General features: G+C 32.2%; 3 protein-coding genes and 1 long non-coding RNA gene across 7 annotated transcripts; 2 read left to right on the top strand and 2 right to left on the bottom strand.

The window, feature by feature from the left end:
• Positions 1-1,762: 1,762 nt before the first annotated feature.
• LOC133819668 (uncharacterized) lies at positions 1,763-3,134 on the bottom strand. Its single transcript, XR_009886413.1, has 2 exons — positions 3,000-3,134; positions 1,763-2,051 (listed from the first exon to the last, which is right to left on the bottom strand). It is a non-coding gene; the product is annotated as an uncharacterized LOC133819668 (long non-coding RNA).
• Positions 3,135-3,545: 411 nt separating this feature from the next.
• On the top strand, positions 3,546-6,280 carry LOC133819667 (uncharacterized). 4 transcript variants are annotated; one of them, XM_062252968.1, is made up of 3 exons: positions 3,546-3,706; positions 5,209-5,839; positions 6,035-6,280. In XM_062252968.1, the coding sequence occupies exons 1-2, from the start codon at positions 3,697-3,699 to the stop codon at positions 5,832-5,834; spliced, it is 636 nt and encodes a 211-aa protein (XP_062108952.1). In that variant the 5' UTR covers positions 3,546-3,696; the 3' UTR covers positions 5,835-5,839; positions 6,035-6,280. The 4 variants fall into 4 exon arrangements, 3 of the variants coding, with proteins under 3 accessions (XP_062108952.1, XP_062108953.1, XP_062108951.1); XM_062252969.1 differs by having other exon boundaries at positions 6,013-6,280; XM_062252967.1 differs by having other exon boundaries at positions 5,209-6,280.
• Positions 6,281-8,870: 2,590 nt separating this feature from the next.
• Positions 8,871-11,921, top strand: LOC133819666 (uncharacterized). Its single transcript, XM_062252966.1, has 8 exons — positions 8,871-9,070; positions 9,588-10,033; positions 10,142-10,214; positions 10,306-10,386; positions 10,533-10,596; positions 11,211-11,298; positions 11,405-11,489; positions 11,615-11,921. The coding sequence occupies exons 1-8, from the start codon at positions 8,957-8,959 to the stop codon at positions 11,651-11,653; spliced, it is 990 nt and encodes a 329-aa protein (XP_062108950.1). The 5' UTR covers positions 8,871-8,956; the 3' UTR covers positions 11,654-11,921.
• A 209-nt stretch (positions 11,922-12,130) lies between these two features.
• Positions 12,131-19,506, bottom strand: LOC133819664 (pre-mRNA-processing factor 19-like). Its single transcript, XM_062252965.1, has 18 exons — positions 19,359-19,506; positions 19,193-19,278; positions 18,411-18,482; positions 18,061-18,123; positions 16,972-17,058; positions 16,196-16,337; positions 15,976-16,094; positions 15,675-15,791; positions 15,437-15,532; positions 15,227-15,286; positions 14,728-14,802; positions 14,062-14,166; positions 13,676-13,795; positions 13,505-13,582; positions 13,329-13,425; positions 13,071-13,122; positions 12,722-12,792; positions 12,131-12,644 (listed from the first exon to the last, which is right to left on the bottom strand). Exons 1-18 carry the CDS (start codon positions 19,369-19,371, stop codon positions 12,529-12,531), a joined length of 1,569 nt encoding a protein of 522 aa, XP_062108949.1. The 5' UTR covers positions 19,372-19,506; the 3' UTR covers positions 12,131-12,528.
• Positions 19,507-20,241: the final 735 nt, after the last annotated feature.

Genomic DNA, 20,241 nt, shown 5'->3' with positions numbered 1-20,241 from the left:
TTTGAGACAACATTCTTGACAATGCATGTTTTGGAAAATGATTTAGGCAATCTGTTTGGAACGTTTGGGCCTTTCAAGCTAACCTTTATTGTGTTATCCCTGGTTGTCCCTTTGTGCCTAGCTTATTTATTGTTGTTAAACCACTTTTATTGAGCCAAAAAAAAATTCTATTTATTATTATTTACTTTTCCTTTTGTCTTAAAAATTATACCATAAGCGTAAAAGTAAGTTTGGGAAAGGGAATTGTAATTGAGTAAAAGTTTGTGTATGAATGGTTAAACAATGTAAATTCTTGATTGAGAAAAGTATTATCTAAAAAAAAGGGATTATTGTTTACATTTGTGAAACTTTTCTCAATCATTGGAAGATGGGGGAATTAAGGATAGTTGTAAAAGTTATAAGGTTTGATTGATTTTAGTAAGCTTGTGGTATAATGGAGCCTAAATGACTTTTCAACTGCCCTTTACCTAAGCCAAAATGTTATAACCTTGAAAGTCATTTTGATTCCAAAGCTTGAATTGTTGACATTAGTGGAGAAAAGTAGGTGTGCAAGCTTATTGAATATTGGTTTGTGGATTGTTGGAAATAGTAAGGCATGTATGATGTTGTCTAATTGTTGATTTGTAATTTGCAAATATATTTTTATTTCCAATTAAGACATTAGGATTAATTGTTAGAGTAATTGAGTTGAAATTCTAGTTTAAGTTTTATAAGTGATGGCGGCGTGCTATAAATTATAATGGAGGCTTAATTTGTCGTGTTGTGTTTGTTTTAGTTTTGTGAGTCGGTTCCTTACTTGAGGGCGAGTAAGAAGCAAGTTTGGGGGGGGGGTTTGTTAGGCTAGTTTTAGCCTACGTTTTAAGTGTTTCGATCATTGTTTTCTTCTTTGGTTTGCACGATTTTGGAGCAGATTTATGCTTGTTTTTCTTTATTTCAGGTTTATGCACTATAATTGGGCAATTGGAGTGAAAAGTGGAGATTAGGTGCTAAACTGGAGCCAAAAGCGTGTTAACCTGAATTTCAAATTAGGGTTGCGGCGCTACTGATGGCGCTGGTATCCATTACAGCCGCGGCGAGGTCAAACTTTCAGTTTGCGAGTCGAGATCCCAGGAGGAATTAGCGCCGCGGTGCAGCCTTTGGAGCCGCGGCGCTAGGGTGTCTTACAGCCGCAGCGAGCCCTCTTTACAGAAAGTTCAAAATTTCTCAATCGTGCTATGGCGCCGCAGCGCTACTGTCCGTACGTGTCAGAATTTTTAAGGGTAATTTCATCATTTTAGGAGAAAAGTGAGGAGGTTTTCGTTTTTAATGAGAGGAAGTCGCGATTTGGATTGATTCAAACTTCTCTAACCTTAGAAAAAGAAGAAAGAGAAGATTGGAGCAGGTGTTGGCGGATCGTGACAAGATTGGAGAGGCGCTGTAATGGATACTAGCGCCACAGCGCCATCAGTAGCGCCGCGTCCCTAATTTGAATTTTAGGTTAACACGCTTTTGGCTCCGGTTTAGCACTAAATCTCCACTTTTCACGCCAATTGCCCAATTATAGTGCATAAACCTGAAATCAAGAAAAACAAGCATAAATCCGCTCCAAAATTGTGAACCAAATAAGAAAACAATGATCGAAACACTTAAAAAGTAGGCAAAAACTAGCCTAACACTTGCAAATTATTCTTACTTACCTTTTTAATACCTTCATAATGGGTGTTAAAGAAACTATTGCATGGCCTAACATATACTTTCTTGTCAACTGATCCAACACAGCGTATACTAGTGACCATTGCAAATTCCTCTATCCCAAAACGAAGTTTCATACCAACTACACCAATTCAAATCTCATGAGAGTTGGGTTGTTTCAACTCACTAAGCAAAAATATATGAATGAGTTGATACTGGATGACAAAGGACGACAAGGAATGTCAAAAGCAAGAATCAACAAAATCAGAAAGTTGTTTTGGAGATATCAACTCATGCACAAAAGTAAGCTGCTCATACTTGATGATGGCATAATATTTTGCTCGATGATATTTTTCAGGAGGAACAATGAATTGCATACCCTATAAAATAAGCACAAGAAAATAATAAAAAATAATACTATAGAATAATGAGCCCCAATAAATCAAATTAACCTGGTGCAACCACAATCAACTAGATACAATTACATACTACCGCAAATTAAAACATATAGTCATTTTAAAGCAACCGGAAGCAACCTTAAACACATAACAAATAAAAAGAAAAAAGGAAATATAAGCAACCAATATCAACCTAAATAACTTCACATTTAAACATAACAAAATAAAAAGAATATACAATGAATGAATAATGAAGTTGAAAATGTAGTAAAATTATATGATCGATAATAAGCTAAACACATGCACATGACCCACAAATACAAATGACAATACAAACAAAAAAAAATTGTAGCAGCAAATTCAACAAACTTCTGAATAGCTATAACTTGAATGAGTTAAGCTACTTTTAGTTATAACTTGAATGGATTGAGAACATTTTTATCATATGTAACACATATATGTGATATATAATATGTATAAAATTCATGACACTTGTATACATATAAACACAGAGTAAAATACAAGACACAGCACATATCACTAAAGGGTTGAACTCTATACTATTATGAACTCTGTAGGTTTTTATTTGTTCAACCCGATTCTCTTAATTTATTTCCCTCGGCTCACCAAGTAAACAAGACAAAGGGGGAACTTGGCAGATGATAAGTACTACTAGAATTCCACTACAGACTAATAACATTATTATACCACCAAAAACAAAAAGATCTATGCAATTGTGCCCAAAACAACTCAAACACACAATGTTATCTACTAAGACAATTCATCAAAAACCTGGTGGCCCATAAATAACAAACTAATTAGCATATTAGGATCATAAAACCAAAAGTTGTGTTTCAAAAATCAGCACATAGCAAACATGTTATCAACATTACAAATCCAAACTAAGCAACAAATAGGTTAAAGATGAACCTTCTACCCGACTTTCTACTGCAAAAGTAAAGTTGAACGCTGACATTGACGGAGGGTGACTGAGCATTGTTTGTGGCACATTATGGGTTCTCCAAAATCAAGTCGTTACGTTGGCAGAAGAGAAGATAGGAGAAAGTGAGTGTGTGGGTTGTTGGGTTCTCCAAAGTTGGGCGAAATGTGGGTTGCAGAGTTCAAGGTTCTCCAGAGAGTGGCGGTCGTGGGTGGTTGCTGATGAGAAAGAGGGTTTGGTTCTGGCGAAGAATGAGAGAAGGGTCTGGTTTTGCAAAGGTTAAGGGGAAGAATGAAAGCAGTAAAGATGAGCTTCAACAATATGGTGATTCCCCTCTAATTTTTCCATATTTTTATAAATTTCCTTATTTTAATTATTGGGCTCTAATATTGCTAAAAAAACTATTATTGGGCTCTAATAAGTTCGGGCTTATGGGCTCTAATAAGTTCGGGCTTATGGGCTCTGTAGTGACCCAAAACTTGTTAATTGATAATGCAGTTTTTTTTTTAAGAGGAAAGTTAACGAGTATCCTAGTATTTATAAAATACCAAATTCGTCCCTACAATCTCGTCTTTCTCCTTCCCATTAGTAAAAAAAATTGTCGTCTCCTTCCATGAGAAAATTCATTGTGTTATCTTGTAATTAGTTTGTGGAACCACTTTAATATCTTCGATAACCATCATCATCATGTATTCAGGTATGCATCTATTGAATTCTTAATTTGGTATATTGATCCTTGTGATGTTTATTCAATTTTATTATTTGATTTAACAATCTAATCAAGAATAAAAATCGGACCATTCTTCATCTTAAATTATTAAGAATCATGAATTTTGTTTTATCTCATAAAATTCTTCATATCTTGATCATTTGTACACACGATTTGGACTTTTTTGGCCACTCATTTGAATTTTTATAGGGTTTATATATATATTTTGGCATAATTGTTAGACATTTTAATTTTTCATATTTGCAGTATGATTTTGGAGTTTGATTTTCTCTGTAAGTCTTGATTTCTTTAACAATTGCATGAAATTTTTTTTTGATTATTTTTATGCCTTATTTTAGTTATTTATGGTCTAAGGATTCAGAAAATTAAGTTTTTTTTTTTTAGTATTTTTCTTAAAGAACCAATATAGAAATTCCAAATTCTCAAAAGCTACATTATAGCTACTCTTCCAATTTAAGATGAACCTTATAACTACTCTTCCAATAGCACAAGCATCACAATTAGAATGCGTATTTTCCTCGTAGAATCAAATTCTTTCAAGACCCTGTTTTGTTAGGATAGAGACGAATTAATCAGAATTGGAAAGAAAGATTTGTGAAACTATTTAGGAATGCATATTTTCTTCACATAATCAATCCTTGCAACATCTCACCCTGTTAGAGTAGTTATACGATGGTTTCCCGTTCCTTAATCATAATCGAAAAGGCAAGGGTAGAAACACTTCACATGGATGTACATTTTCTTCGCAGGATCAAATCCTTGCAAGACAGCGCCCTATTAGGATAGGGACGGGATAGTTTCCCGTCTTCTCTTGATGGAAGTTGAGGAGGTAAGGGTTGCGACACTTCTCGCCCCGCCCCACTCCACATGCACCCTTAGTTACAAGCACAATACTACATTGGCAATGCTGCAACATTGCTGAAGCGGAAGCCTAGCATTGTGCTATACATCAGTGCCACATCCACTCAAATTCTTTTATTATGCATAAATTATCTAATGTCTTAAAATAAATTAAATTAAGGAATATGCTGTCAAAGTAGCAACGGTTGTGTAGATTTATATGTTTGGGTATAATAAGCTGTGCAGACAATGATTGGCCTAAAAGGAAGTTATTGTTTGTTAAATAATATGCATATTTGCGAAAATAAAATTGTGAAGGTTATCAAGTTTCTATATGAACAATAGTCAGTCTAAATAAAAGCTAATACTTTCACTTGATCTCTTATCACAAATAATTATTGCATGTTGAGTGTCCCTTACAAGTTGTTCTTTTTGTTGAAAGACTAAAACATCAATGTTGTGTAGGTCTCTTACATTGAGGCCCCAATATTGTTTGTTTGTTTATATTATATTATATACTATATATTATAAGTGTATAAATATGTAATCGTGTGTTGTAGTTTTGTTTTAACCTTTAACATGATATTTTGGATTATGAGCTTTTGTTTCAATTTTTGTTTTCTATTTAGGAACTACTTTCGCTCCCATTAATGTTTCAAACATTAATTTTATTCCTATGCTTAATGGCACAAACTTTAAGACTTGGAAAGATAAGATGTTACTTTTTCTCGGGTTAATGAATCTTGACCTTGCTCTATTAAAAGAACAACCTTCACCTCTCAATAATGAAAGTTCTTCTGAGATTAAAGAGGAATATGAGAGGTGGGAGCGTTCTAATCGGTTAAGTCTTCTAATAATGAAAAACAGAATTCCAGAAGCATACTGGAGCACTTTATCTCATGAGAAAAATGCTAAGAAGTTTCTTGAGGAACTAGAGAAACTTTTTGCAACGAACGAAAAGGTGGAGATAAGTGCACTTGTAGCTAAACTTATGTCAATGAAGTATAAAGGAAGAGGACATATATGGAAGTACATTATGGAAATGTGTAATGTCATTTCCAAGCTAAATGCACTAAAGATAAACCTGCCTGAGGAATTTCTCATGCATCTTATACTCATTTCACTTCCTGTCCAATATAATCAATTTAGAATGAGATATTGTCAAAAGGATAAATGGACTTTTAATGAGCTCGTTTATGACTGTGTGCAAGAAGAAGAAAGATTAAATGCTCTAAATATGTCGCGTGGCGCGTGAAAAAGGTACGTATCTCATTTTTGGTTTTTTTTTTTTTTAAATTTAATGTAGCTTATGCAAGTTCGACATTGAATATAGACAAACTAGCTTATGCTTGTGATCTTACCAAGAGTTCTACAAAACCCAAGGTAACAAAAATTATAGATACCAAATATGGATATAAAACCCTTATTTGCAGCTGCATCACACACTTCTTATAGGTACTAGGGGAAGCTGAAGTTGCTCTGCTAGTTGTTCTAGAGGCTAAGCCATGGAATGTCACTTGAAGACCTTTGAAGCTTTTTTGGGTTGTTCTTTTAATTCATGTTGTTGGAGATTGTAATAGTCTAGCTCATAATTTAGCAAATTGGGCTTGGAACTATCAAGTTTTTGGAAACTTATCTTAGATCATTGTCTAGTGCACATACTATTTCTATTAATGAATGAACAATCTTATACTTGGGCTCTTTCCCAGCTCTCTTTTATGCTTTTTTTTTTCTTTACCTATAATAATCTTTTGTGGTGTTTTATGTAAAGTGGTTGGTCTACTTTATTAGAAAAAAGTTTACTTTACAACCAAATAATGCTTAAAGATAAATAGTGTTTTAGGTTTTTTTTAAAATTTATTTTAAGAGGGACATTTGTTGTACAAATGAAGTGTTTATTTTTACTTAGGATAAATTTGACTTTTCTTTATTTTTTTAAATAATAAATTTAGTTTTTATTTTATTTTCAATATTCAAATATTATTACAACTACTTCTTTGATTATAATCTACTTATTGGACTTGTATCATATAATTTGAAACATTGTGAACTTACAAAATGGAAATCAACTAATGAGCATTAAGAGACTTGAATTTAGCTTAACTCTTGAACCCTTGTGTCTAAAGTTTTAACTTAAAATAGGCAAAGAAACTCTTTTTTATTAATTAAAATAGGAGGGTTTTTTTTTACATTAATTTAAAAGTTTAGAGTTAAACTTAGTAATAGGTTTAAACCTTTTTTTCTATTTTCACTTAGGTTAGAAGGTGGATGCTTGATTATTATAATAGTAAAAATCAAATTTTAAAAATAAAGATCACTATCAACTTTTTGACTTATATTTTGTCTTGGAACCCTTTTTTGTTGTTTTGATTGTAGAAAAGTGTTTTACAATCATTGTATTCACATAGCTTGATTCATGTCCGAAAATATCAGAACAATTTTTCTTATTACCTCATTTCACTATTAAAAGAATTCAATTTTAATAGTTTAAGCTATCATCGGGTAAAAATTTTAATCTTGAAGTTTTAAATATTAATTACCAACATGCGTTAAAAGTATTTATTCTTATCATTATCCTTGTCTTTTCACCAAATTTGAATATTCTAAAATAATTTGACCCACAATTAACATCAAATGTACAAATTTCTATTGAATTCTATAAGAATAATACTTAATTAGTCAAAATTTATGTCCAAACATTACCTATAATTGCTTTGACTGAAAATAAGATTTAATTTTATTTAGAAATAAGAAAAGCACTAATTCAAAGCTACTTTTTGTAAAATTATTATTATTTAACAATATTCTTTTGCTAGAGAAATAGCTTTAGAATAGTTAGTTGGTTAAATTTTTTGTTTCGGTTAAATATACACACACACACACACACACACACACACACACACACACACACACACACACACACACACACGTTTGTTTAATTTTATTTTTAGAATTTATTAATTATTATTATTAAATTTGTATAATTATTATATAAATTTCAAATAAATAAACAATATACATACAAATGACATAAACATATTAAATGAAAAATTAAATCAAAATATTATTTATAATTTTTTTAAAATATATATATATAATATGATAATTTTGTAAACATAAATGATAATTTTTTAATAAAAATTAAATGTCTGTAGTAAATATTATTATTATAATAATATTTTATAATATTTGAATTCATATTAATATAATTAGTAAAAAATTAATATTATATATTATTATCATAATAATATTATATAAAATTTAAATTTATATTAATATAATTATTAAATATCTATATTTGTATTATATATTTTTATAATAATGATATTTTATAACATTTGAATTTATATTTAAATTTTTATTATAATATTTAAATTTATATTATAATATTTAAATTTATATTAATATAATTAATAAATATCTATTTTTAATTAGTTTTAATAGTATATTTCGTTAAATATGTATAATATTCCATTAAAGTTAACAAAACAAACCGTTAAAATAAAAAATTTCTATTATGTATACACTTTTTATATAGAAATATATGAATAATTTATATATTTTATTTGATTTTCAAGTATTTCATTGGTTATTTGAGCGAAATCTCTTTCTATGAGTGAGAGTTGATTGAGTTCAAGTTCTCAGATTTTTAATATATAATTTTAGGGAAATAATGCAGTCACTTTTTTGGCTGCACTGGGTGTTTTCTATACCTTAATAATTTTTTTTCAATTTTTATATAACGGTGTACATTGTAGTAACTTAAGACATTCTGCAAACTATCAAGAAATTTTGAATAATTTACAGTGTAAAAAACAATGTTCAAACAACTTGTTGCACACATGCTTATTTATTTTGTATACACGTATAAAACTCAACTATTTGAACTTTATTTTTTGTATTTTAAATTATTCGTAATTTTTTGAAAATTTGCAAGACGTTATAATGTACACCATCATATAAATTTTTTTATTGAGGTATAGAAAATAACCCACTAAATGTTCCAATGCAGCCGAAAAAGTAGCTGCAATTTAGTCTTACCCTATAATTTTATATCATTTTAAACTTATGAATTTTTGCGACATCTCTATATGATGTAATCAAAATATTTTAAAAATGAATCATATGGTACAATTGTGCATTGTGCATTGTGCATTGTGCATTGTGCATGTTCTTTCACTAGATTTATCTTATATTTTCTTTATTATGTTTTTTTTTAATAATAATAAAATAAAAAACCAAAAAAACTGAAAGTATCTAATGAGTTTTGGTTGGAGTCACTTTTCCACCTCACCGACGCATCTTTCTTTGTTAAGACAAATATAAATAGAGAGAGAAAGGGCTCAGAATTGATGAGATTCTGCAAAATCTATTGAAATGTATACATTCAAAGACAAAGTAACAGAGAAACTCTCTCGTTTTCTTCCTCATTCCACAAACTCACCCACTTCTTCTCAATCTCAACCTCAAGATCGCCACCCTCAGCCTCAGGTATCAATATATGATTGTGTTTTAAATTCAAAGTTTGAGCTTCATGGGTTAGCTTAGAAATGTTGATTCCTTTTTTATTGCACAGCGTATTTTTGAGATCTGACTCTTTTAGACGACGTTGTTATCAGATGTCATTTGTTCATTGAGTACTCTTTTTGGTTGGATTTTGCGTTTTTCTTTGATCACAATAACACAGATGGATTTTTTTTTTTTTTTAATAAGAACTCTTTTTCAATGCTAAAAGGATAAAACAACTCAAGGGTTGTTCATTTTTAGAGCTGTATGAGTCCGTGCTCTTATTCAATAAGGTTGTTGTGGTCTCTTTGAGGAGAATATTCAACTTCTGTATGGTTACTTGTTCGATTTTAGTGTAATTATGTTTTGGGTATGAATAGTATGTCTCTATTATCCTATGCAGCATGTGAAAAGCAACTGAATTTGATCTCAAATGAATATTCATGTCTTTTGACTTAAGTTTCAAGTTTTTGATGTGGGGCCTTGTATTGTGAATGTGTAGACCAGATCGTATCCTAAAGTGGGGAAATCATTTTCTTCATACATTTCCAACATTATCCCATCAGTAAGCTTTAATGGATCAGGATCGGATAAGCATCAACATGAATTCAAGCTAATTCCATCCCTCCCTGTTAGATACAATAACAGAAACTCTAAACGCCACGATGAACCGTTGGGCGGTGATGTATCATGTAATGCAGCAAATGACAGAAGGGGAACTCATAATGATCATGAAAAAGACGAAATCATCGACAGCATTGGCAAGGTCTCGGGAGGTAGCACAAGTAGTTCTGAAGTATTTGAAGAAGCAATGGAAGAGCACAGTCCTCAGAAGCCTTTAGCTTATCTCATGGAAGACTCTGCTTTCATTTCCACAGACTTGTATGAGTTCTTGTTTTCATCAATCCCAAACATTGTTAGGGGGTGCCAATGGGTCTTGCTTTACAGGTAAATCTCCTAAGAAATTTTATGACTGCTGCTAAAGTTGCCTTATTCTTTTGTATTTTGGGCATTTGGCTCTTATTCAGTATTTGATTTATTTAAAATGAAGGGCAGTACGTTGAAACATGGCATATCACTTCGCACACTTATCCGCAGAAGTGCTGAACTTCCTGGTCCTTGTTTGCTGGTATGGTTACGACTCTTGATTTGAGTGCATTCATAAAATTATAATTTATCAAGAAATTTGAGATAATGTAGAGAGTCTATATGTGTTCTAGATTGTCGGAGATAAGCAAGGGGCCATTTTTGGTGGGCTTCTTGATTGTCCATTAAGACCTACTGCAAAGAGAAAATACCAAGTAAGTCAACCTACTATTTTATGGATACGAACTCCATAAACATGTTTTTCACCAGATGTCTTCTCACAATTCTGAAAAATATAATTCTTTTCTCTTTTTTATGTTATCAGTGTGAGAATAAGTTTTTCTTTCTCTATTGGTTTTAGGGAACGAACCAAACATTTGTTTTTACAACCATATATGGTGAGCCGAGGCTGTTCAGACCAACTGGTAAGCACTTTTATGTATCTTTTTTATGAATATTCTCTTTAACATGATTTCCCTATAAAATTCACAAGTTGGCATTATTTCTTGCTCGTAGAGAAGGATAACTGGGGGAGTACGTATTTGATTGCTGAATTTGTTTGATAACAAGATTTGAACAGCTCATTTTAACCAGAATTGAATTCTTGTGCGTCTGTTGGTAGAATTTTAAAATTCAAATCTAACTATTTGCTTCATTCTTCATATTTGTCTAGGGTGGTTTGACATTTGTTAAGATTCTAATCTATTCAGATTCCTTTGCCAAATTGACCTTTCAAAAGTTATTTTTAGTAAAAGCTCTTGTTTTCAAACTCTTTAAAAGTAGTCTTTACCAACCACATTCAATACCATATTGATCCCTGGTCATGCAAAAGTACTATTTTGCAAAAATAAATAAATTAAATAGACATTTTTTTGAATTTTTTTTAGCATTGAGCATGTAGGGCTGAAAAATATTCAAGATATAAAAGAATATATAGTACATGTGCATCTGTGAATTTAGTGAACAATTTAGATTACTGAACATCAGTATATTCAAATACCTACAAATAATCTTCTAAGACTCTGATTTGTCCAAATAGGAGCCAACAGATATTATTACTTGTGCCTAGACAACTTGCTTGCACTTGGAGGTGGTGGCAACTTTGCATTGTATTTGGATGGAGATCTGTAAGTTGCTTTCCCAAATTACACATTCTGAATTAATTTGCAGTCTCTGATCAATTTGAATTACTTGAACTTCCTTACTCATGGTTGTGAACTTTTATTTGAATAGTTTAAATGGAACCAGTGGACCATGTGAAACATTTGGAAACATGTGCTTGGCTCATAACCCAGAGTTTGAGTTAAAGAATGTTGAGGTACTACACACGTAGCTAGCTACACCATAATATTAGTCATAAAATTCATATGATGCAATGTCATTTATGTCTTGTGGCTTAAATTTTTGGTCGTAACTCTCTAATGCTTATCTTCACCTATGCAGCTATGGGGTTTCACGCATGCATCGCAGTACCTTCATTGACAGGAACTCTGAGATCACTCTGTTCATCTCCATTTTTCTAATTTCATGATATTCATTCTTTATTCCTTTTCTTCACCCTTCTTTACCATTTAGATGTTGGAGGGATTTAGTATTACTACATGGGTGAATGAATTGTTATATATAGTTTTTGTTGTAGCTAATTGTATTTATTGGTATTTGTTATTCTTATTTATACCCTTAGCAACAAGCTGTTTTTCTTTCTTTGTATTAATCATTCTTTTAAAGGTTGAGATTTCATTGAGGTTCACTATTGTCTAAAAAGCTGCCTGTATTTTTCATTCTGTGCTTTTAGAGACTGCTTATATAACTTTATTGCGTAACAATTCCGTCAAAATATTCCTTATTACAGTTGGAAAAATATACTCATAAAAGATGACGATTCTACGTGCATTTGACTGAAAAATGTCTTCCAAAAGATTTCAAATAATGACCTGTTTGTATGGGGCTCATTCCAAGTGGGTCGATCAATAAACTATTTCATTAAATTACATGCGGGCAGTTCTCAATCAATGATCATAATAACTCCATTTTCACCATTCAGAAACCGCAGTATATTTCAAGAGAAAAAAAATCACATAAAGAAAAAAAATAGTACAAAAGAAGGAGAGATCATATGCCTAAGTTCTAACCACTGGCTATTAAGAATGTCACAACTCAGATGAGCAGAGGATGAAGTAGCCGCATAATATGCTCAAATGTAGGAATTGCCTCCAGCTCTGTTCCAGTTCTTTATTTCGAAACTGGGAGCACACACGGCCACAACCTACTAATCATCAGTATTCAGTCCCAACAAAAATGAATCAGCAAGTAGAGGTACAACAGTAATTTTCTAGCTAGATTGACTTTATGTTGGTTTAAGACTCCATTGCTTCGCTATCCCCTGGTAGGCCAAAAATCCGGAGGTTTCGGTCCATTGATCCAACTGCAAGGTACTTCGCATCCGGACCAAATTTTACACAAGTTGCTTTACCTAAAATAAAAAATTAGTGTGAGAAAAATCAAGTCAAATTTGGATTTAAGGCGTCGCTGGTAATAAAGTGTGCATACCTGTGCCAGACAAATCAGGGAAAGTTTTGATACAGTTCCATTCTGATTTAACATTGGCAACCTGGTAAACTCTGCAGAAGTACAATCCTAATTGTTAGTCCTAGAAAATGTTGAAAACTGACATAATTTTATAAAAAGATAAATCTTTTTTCTTTGTATTTCAAGGTAGAAGAGCTACTTATTCTATAAGGTGATGAGTTCAACATAAAAATATGGTATCCACTAGTTATGAATTCTATCTCATAAAATTTAGAAGGAAATAAAAATTCAGAAGCCAGCTAGATTCAGATTTCAAATATTATATTGTTAAAAAATATAGCAAAATACAAATAAAGTTTTCAATGCACACCTTATATCAGCACCCGCAAGTGCAAGGTAACTTCCACTATGGTCAAATTCAACTGCAACAAAAACAGCTCTCATCATACAAAGGTTGGTTTAGAATAATAGAGAATAACTAAACATATATGGAAAATATTTGTCATAGCAAAACTTTGACAACTGAGAACTTGCAAGAAACGGGAAAACATATAAATATATGTGCATGTGTCACCACCAGATCGTCAACGTCATCATTTAAGAAATACGAGAATGCCAATGTACATACCAGAGCTTGTTGGCGTCTCTGAACCATAAGGAGCAAATGTCCTGAAGTTCCTCAATTTACGTAAATCCCAGAGCTTAACACCATCACTTGCTGCAGTCTGTTCATTTCAGACTCGATGTCAAAACATGGTACGTCTAATAAACCAATCAACTGCATTTTACTACAAAAGCACATACCGCAAGGAAGTAACCATTTTCAGAGAAAGATATAGCAGTTACTGCTCCAACATGTCCATCAAATCTGGCAACATTCGTCTACAAACCAATAAAGTAAATCAAGTCAAGATTATTTAAAAATAAAACATAGACAGAGAGAAATTATGGTTGAGATTACAAATAACTCTATACCTGACTTTTCACATCCCAAATTTTAACAAGAGCTTCTGAGGTTCCTGTTCCGAGGATAAGACCATCAGGATGAAATGCTGCGGATGTGTAGCCACCATCTGATCCTGTAGAGTCCTCCACCTGTAAGAATGAGAGAGTTACATTTAGTCTTCTACTCACCCAGATATAATAAAATTCAACCTCATTCCCAAGAAAAGCTTTACAAACTTCATGATGCAGAAAATAATAACATACACCAGACAATTTATTAGCTTAAATACAAAAGTGACTTTACGAAGATTTCTGCAACAATGATAAGCAATTTAGAATGTGTAAATTCTTATATGATTTTGAAGGGGATAGTCCATAACTTGTGCAATGTTCAAAAGAGATATTCAGATTAAAACCTGAGTGAGGCACAATCCAGAAGAAAGCTCATAAAAGCACCATGTGTTGTCAAGAGAAGCAGTCACGAAATAATTATTTGTGGCATGAACTGTAACTGCTTGCACCTGAAACCAAAACACAATATTAGTGAGGAAAACAAACGAAACTCAAAATTTGGCAAGATAAAAAGACTAAAGATAACAGACCAGAGGCATGAAGCCCTCCAATAAGTAAATATAGGTCCCCGATGGCACTAGACATACCCCATAGAATCGTTAGTTCAACCTTAAGTAAAAATCTTTATTGCACTCTACAGAATAATAAGGCTAAACTTTTCAGAAAAGCTTAAAGCAGCGTCACAGAGACATCATATTAGGTGAAAGGCCCTGTTATTGACAATTTAATTTAATTACTTCCATTACTTGGCCATCCATAAAATATGGAAATATTATTGTTGTGAATTTGAGTACAATGTGAAAGGTTTGGAGGAATCAACCGCTCGCTGTTGCTGCATTCCCATTCCAAAAAGCGCCATGTATGATCCCTTTTTGGGGTGAAAACCATTTCTAATACTTGTCTACACAGTGCAACCGACTTGGTAGCCAGAATAGGCCATTTGAGTGTAAACTTCAAACTTTCTTGTGTGTAGTGTGCATGTGTGTTTACATAATTTGCAACATAGTTACCTCAGCATTATGATCTTTCAAAACGTGGTTGCAATTATAGTTTCCATCATCTGACCCTTGCCATATCCGCACTGTCTGCAACATCAAGATAGGCATAATTTGATGTCAATTTCTACCCAAAATCATAGAAAATAGTAAACTCTATATTTTGAAGATATGCAGGGAATGTTCAACACCTGTGTGAAAATTGAAGGCTTCTAGAAAACTCCTACAGGAATTTTATCTAAATATATAAAATTATCATTTAGTAATTTTCTTTGTTGAAACCATATTCTTTTCTTTTAAGATAAAAGATCAAAGTAACAAGAAATCCCAACTTCTAACTTACTAAGTTTGCAAGTCTAAATTCTAGTACTTCTGACCCATGAAATGAAAATATCAGACTCCGGACTAACAAGGTTTTGAAAAAATTGTAAAAAAACATGAAGACAGCATGAACCCACTGACATCCATGTCTACAAAAGTTGAGTTGAAACTGAAAAGGATGAATGTAGCTTACCTTGTCTGCTGAACTGCTCAAGAATAAGTCATCACGTGCTACAAATTTTACACTCGTAACCTACCAAAGGAGCAGTTAACTTTATATAAGGTTTAATAAAAAAGTTTAAAAAAAAATGTAAGAAAAATTATAAGAAAAAATAACATGAAAAATATACAAAACTATACATAAAAAATCAAACAATAGAATATACTTAAAATAAAAATAAACCTTCTTTGAGTGACCACTAAGAGTAGATAAGATTTCTCCTGAAGATCGATCAAAAATAACAGCATTTGTATCAAAACCCCCAGTTGCAATGATGTCCTGATATCAAAAATGAAAAATAAAATAAAAACTATTGATCAGAGAACTAAGCCAGATTCAAATAAACTATATGTACTATCTGCCTTGATCGTCCACATAAAACAAATATGCTTGAAAATAACAAAAGCAACAAACTCCGTACCTTGTTATAATGTATATCAATAGATGCAATGCCTGGTTTGCTTGTTTTCTGAAGTGGATGACTAGATATCTGGGTATACCTTTCTAGATCATCAACAGGAGCCAATGTTGATGGTATCTAAGTATGCCAAGTTAAAACAAACAATTGAAAATTAAAATTAAAAATTGGTCTCAGATAATAAATGATGAAAAGAAAAGACTCCATTAAGACCAAATATAGGAATATAACTGACAACGTCATAAATGCTTTACAAATTCTCAGACCAAAGCAACCTGTAAAATGAAATATCCATGGACAGTACCTGCCGCTTTTTCCGCTGCTGTGAGAGAGCAGCATTACATTCTGTAAGCTCATCAAATATGCTAGCAGATATTCCGGGACAGATTTTCTTTCCACCAGGTCCCACTTCATCAGGAGTAACTGTAGACAGAAATTAATGGGGTCAAGTATATGCTCAACTGAAATTAATTCAAGTGTCCAATTACAGTAAATGTGCCACAGCATGTATAAAAAAAAAGAACCTGTTCTTCCATTGCTAACTGCAGAGGCATTTACTGTAATTGGTGTTGATGATGGTATGTGTCTCTCAGCCTGAGCAAGTAGTGATCTAGCTTCATCTCTTTCTTTCTTTAGTCTTGCAATCACACGGCATGCAGCATCATGCTGCCACCAATGACAAATAAACAACAAACTTAGGCATTTCAACATCAATTTCATATTCTAGCCTGGAAAGGTTTTGGGAAGAAAAAATAAATAAGTGAAGTGGAATTAGAAACAAACATCCAGAATTAAAAAAAAATAGAAAAAATATGTACAGACTTAGAAATATGATGATTCACCGACAAAAATTGAAATGACTGGCAGAACCAGAGTATAAAAAGAGCCTTTAATATTTGTTTAAAATTAAAGTAAAAAAAGCTAGTAGGGTCATTTGTCAGAGACTATTTCAGAGTACAATCAGTATAAACTCTAATTGAAGTTCTCTAAAGCGTTAGGAAAATCATAAATTGCAGCAAGCAAATTGAGTAGTATTGCTTTATTAATTTAGGGTAACAACTGAAACTGTAAACGAATGCACAGTCAGAAAATGGCTTGATAACAATAATTCTCAGTAAAACTTCATTGCACCAAAACTATAAGGAATAAAAGATTTAAAAAAAAAACAACAAAACAAAATAAAACATACAGAACAAATATGATCCGAATCAAGAAATATAACAGAAATGAATAATATGAAAGCCCCGGCAAAAGAAGCATGCAAAATTCAACAGCTTAATCACTTTTAACTTAACAATACCTGGTATAGAGCATGACTTAACTCCTGTCGTGCAGTATGAAGCTGTTGTTCCAATGCAAAATTGGATAGCATCAAACTATCCCATTCCTATTTTCATTGAAAATGGGAGAAGTATATTAGAAGCATGAACTTGATATAAGATATACAATAGGAGAGTCGCTCTATTTCCTTTAAGGAAAAAAAAAACATATGTCAATAACACAAGCTGCATGACAATCATAAAATTACATGGGCAAGTTTAATAATCAAGTGACGCAGTAACAGATTAGTCATAAACATAAAGTTGCATCCTGTGGTGAATATCTACCATTACTCGAGATTTCATATTAAGATTTCTAAAGCATTTTCAACAAACTTATTGGTAGTGAAAACTCAATTTCTTCAGACTGTGACACTAATAATTGAATTTGGCCCTTCCAATACCTGCCTAACATTCTATCTCATAGCCACTTGCTCAGCCATAGAAATATTTTAAGACTAACTAGTCCTGCCAACAACTTCCCATAGGCCAGCCCATGACAACACCATTATTTCACCAATCATTGATAACCTACAATAGGCAACTACTTATAGTAGCTAAGACCCAAGATAGATCATCATCTACTGCATACCCCTATTTCTATTCATTTTCCCAATCAGAGTGCTGAAACCCATTCTCAAATCAGCACTATATCATGAGAACTATCAGGATGTCAACTATAGAAGTGTTTCACAAGAAGGAAAGGAACATGAAGTGTAAGAAGCAAAAAAAAATCTAAATGACAAAGGTTCCCATTGCACAACATGACCCATGTCCAATACTCCAATCCATAATTTCAATCCAGTGAGTACATAGAGCAAAAATGTAAAGAAGCCATTTACAAAGACAGAGAAGATACCCAGAAGTCTAACTTTCTAATTGACTAGAAGCACAAAATATATGGCATATTGGAATATTTATATCACACGTAGTATGACTAAATTAATAACAAAAAATAAATGAAAATTGATCATCCACTGAGTCCAGCAGAAAAAGTTATGTTTTTAGCAAGCATTATTCTACATTAAATGGAGTAAAATATAGTAATTCTTATGCGTAAAACTACATACAGTCTGGAACATTCCAAGCATTCCAGGGATGCTAGCAGCTTGTACAGGCCTTGGCCGAACTATCTGCATTACAAACCACTAAAGTTAACACGCAAAGTTTATAGCAAAAACAGGTTTTTAATATTCTGAACAGTTGAATCGAAGCATCATATCATAATGGAAATCCAAATTCAACATTGTAAGAAACGGATCTCTATCCTCCACTGTAATGTGTGGTCCCAACAAGTTATCCAAAGATCCGGCACATCCAACATGATTCGTGAATTAAACAAAAGTTCCAAGAAGAACAATGAGCACGAGGAAAAGAAGAAAAATGGAAAACTGCAAAAGCAAAAGCAATATAAGCATACCTTTCCAGTTTTAACAGGAACAATATCGTCCATAGTAAGGGGTTCACCTGTTATTGGGCATTTTCCATAATCCTGGTGGCATGAAAAGATGTATCAAAGTGTTTTCTTATCAACCATTTATGCAAAATGCATACTGAAATAATGCAATGACAAGTGTAGAAGAAAGAACATCTAGTCATTGGCCCCTGTGCAAAAAAGCCATACATATAATGATACCCAAAAATCTCTCAAACTTGCTAATTTGAGTTGGGTCCTCTTGTTGAACCTAAATATATATGCCTAAACAAGGCATACTGCTAAGTAGGTCCCCACGAGGAGTCGAATCCAAATCTCATTGGAAATTCAAACGAGAAACTCAAATCAGAGGAAGAATTAGCATACATTATAGACATAAAAGACAAAAAAGATCCTTGCTTTAAAATTTGAATAATCCTTTCTAAATGAGAGGGAAAAAAAAAACAGTGAACTTTCTCAATTCCTATACAACTAAAACCTCAGGCATTCAAATTACTAAATACTGATATACCCTTCATCCCCACCACTACTTTTCCAAAAGACTATATCCCACTTCATAAAAAATGAACCATTTCATCATTTTACTAGTATACCTTTAATTTCAAAGAAGATCTCAACATAATTAAAATAGAAATAACAATAATCCATGATTTTTCGTTCACATACTTTACAACATTCTCATCTGCCCATAGCCAAAAAGTAAACAAAAACCCTAAAAAGCACAGTGAAAACACATGATATATATCAACAAACACGAAAAAACCTACCGATATGTGCCTTTCGATTAAACGCTTCTCGAAGAGCAAGCCAGAGTTCTTTGAGACGACGGGCTCTTCCGGCACCTCGCCGGAGACTGTACGGAAGAATGAAAAACAGAGATCAGAGAATTGTGAAAAGGAGAACTGAGTGAAAGAGAAGAGGAAGGCAACTTACTTGCGCAGTTCATTGTGGCAGAGATTTTTGGGGATTTAGGGTTTTGGCTGAGAGTGAAGCTGGCTCTGGTTTCAGCAGCAGCAGAAGCGAGCGAAGAGAGGGAGTTTTTGTGTTTGTTAGAGAGAATATACAAAAAAAAAAAATCCTAACCTTGCTAGCTAACCCACTCAACTTTTCTTACACCGAATTTTAGTGAGTTGGACTCATGTGGGCCCAAGTTTTTTGAAGCCCATACCATTTGTTTCGCTCTTGGGTCAAAGTTCTAAAGGCCCATTTTGTTTATAACACTATGTTTTTAGAGAATTTAATTAAGGCTTTTTTTTTAAGGATTTATGCTTACCGAATTATGATCTATACATTATTGTGTTCCCTGATTGTTTTAAGTCGTTTAAAATTTCCTTCAAATTATTCACAGTGATATAAAGTGAGACTTCTGTTAAGTTTTATCCTATGTAGCTAACGGAAGACGGAGATGACTATTTACTCGCTGATGTATCATTGCCACATCAGCGACACGAGTGTAATTTAAAATAAACAATAATTAAAATTAAAAAAATATATTTTCTTGTTAACTTAAAATAAAAAAAAAATCTTATAAATTCTAAATATATACAATTTAATTAAACATTATCATTTAGATTATTAAAATAAACCTAAATAATTAAAATTCCTAAAAATAAACTAAAATTAATATTAAGTCCAAGTTTTACATACAAAAATTTATATAAAAAAACAAAACAATTTTTTTATAAAAAAAAACATTCAACCGTTATATTACTATTATTAAAACTTAAATCATATTTTAATTAATTTAAAAAACTAAATTTGAACAAAAAAATGAAGCACACGTAAAAACATTCAACCAATTCAAAAAAATACATTC

Source organism: Humulus lupulus, chromosome 2 (genome assembly GCF_963169125.1).
Source record: "Humulus lupulus chromosome 2, drHumLupu1.1, whole genome shotgun sequence".
NCBI lineage: Eukaryota > Viridiplantae > Streptophyta > Magnoliopsida > Rosales > Cannabaceae > Humulus > Humulus lupulus.
This window is presented reverse-complemented; position numbering and strand designations above follow the sequence as displayed.

What these genes read in the sequence shown, in the direction of transcription:
- LOC133819666 (XM_062252966.1), top strand. Translation starts at nt 8,957, where the DNA reads ATGTATACATTCAAAGACAAAGTAACAGAGAAACTCTCTCGTTTTCTT. An exon ending in TTCCTGGTCCTTGTTTGCTG is followed by an intron (nt 10,215 to 10,305) that starts GTATGGTTACGA and finishes TATGTGTTCTAG; the next exon opens with ATTGTCGGAGATAAGCAAGG. An exon ending in TTGAGTTAAAGAATGTTGAG is followed by an intron (nt 11,490 to 11,614) that starts GTACTACACACG and finishes TCACCTATGCAG; the next exon opens with CTATGGGGTTTCACGCATGC.
- LOC133819664 (XM_062252965.1), bottom strand. An exon ending in TGAGCAGTTCAGCAGACAAG is followed by an intron (nt 14,803 to 15,226) that starts GTAAGCTACATT and finishes TTGATGTTGCAG; the next exon opens with ACAGTGCGGATATGGCAAGG. An exon ending in TTTGGGATGTGAAAAGTCAG is followed by an intron (nt 13,583 to 13,675) that starts GTATAGAGTTAT and finishes ATTGGTTTGTAG; the next exon opens with ACGAATGTTGCCAGATTTGA.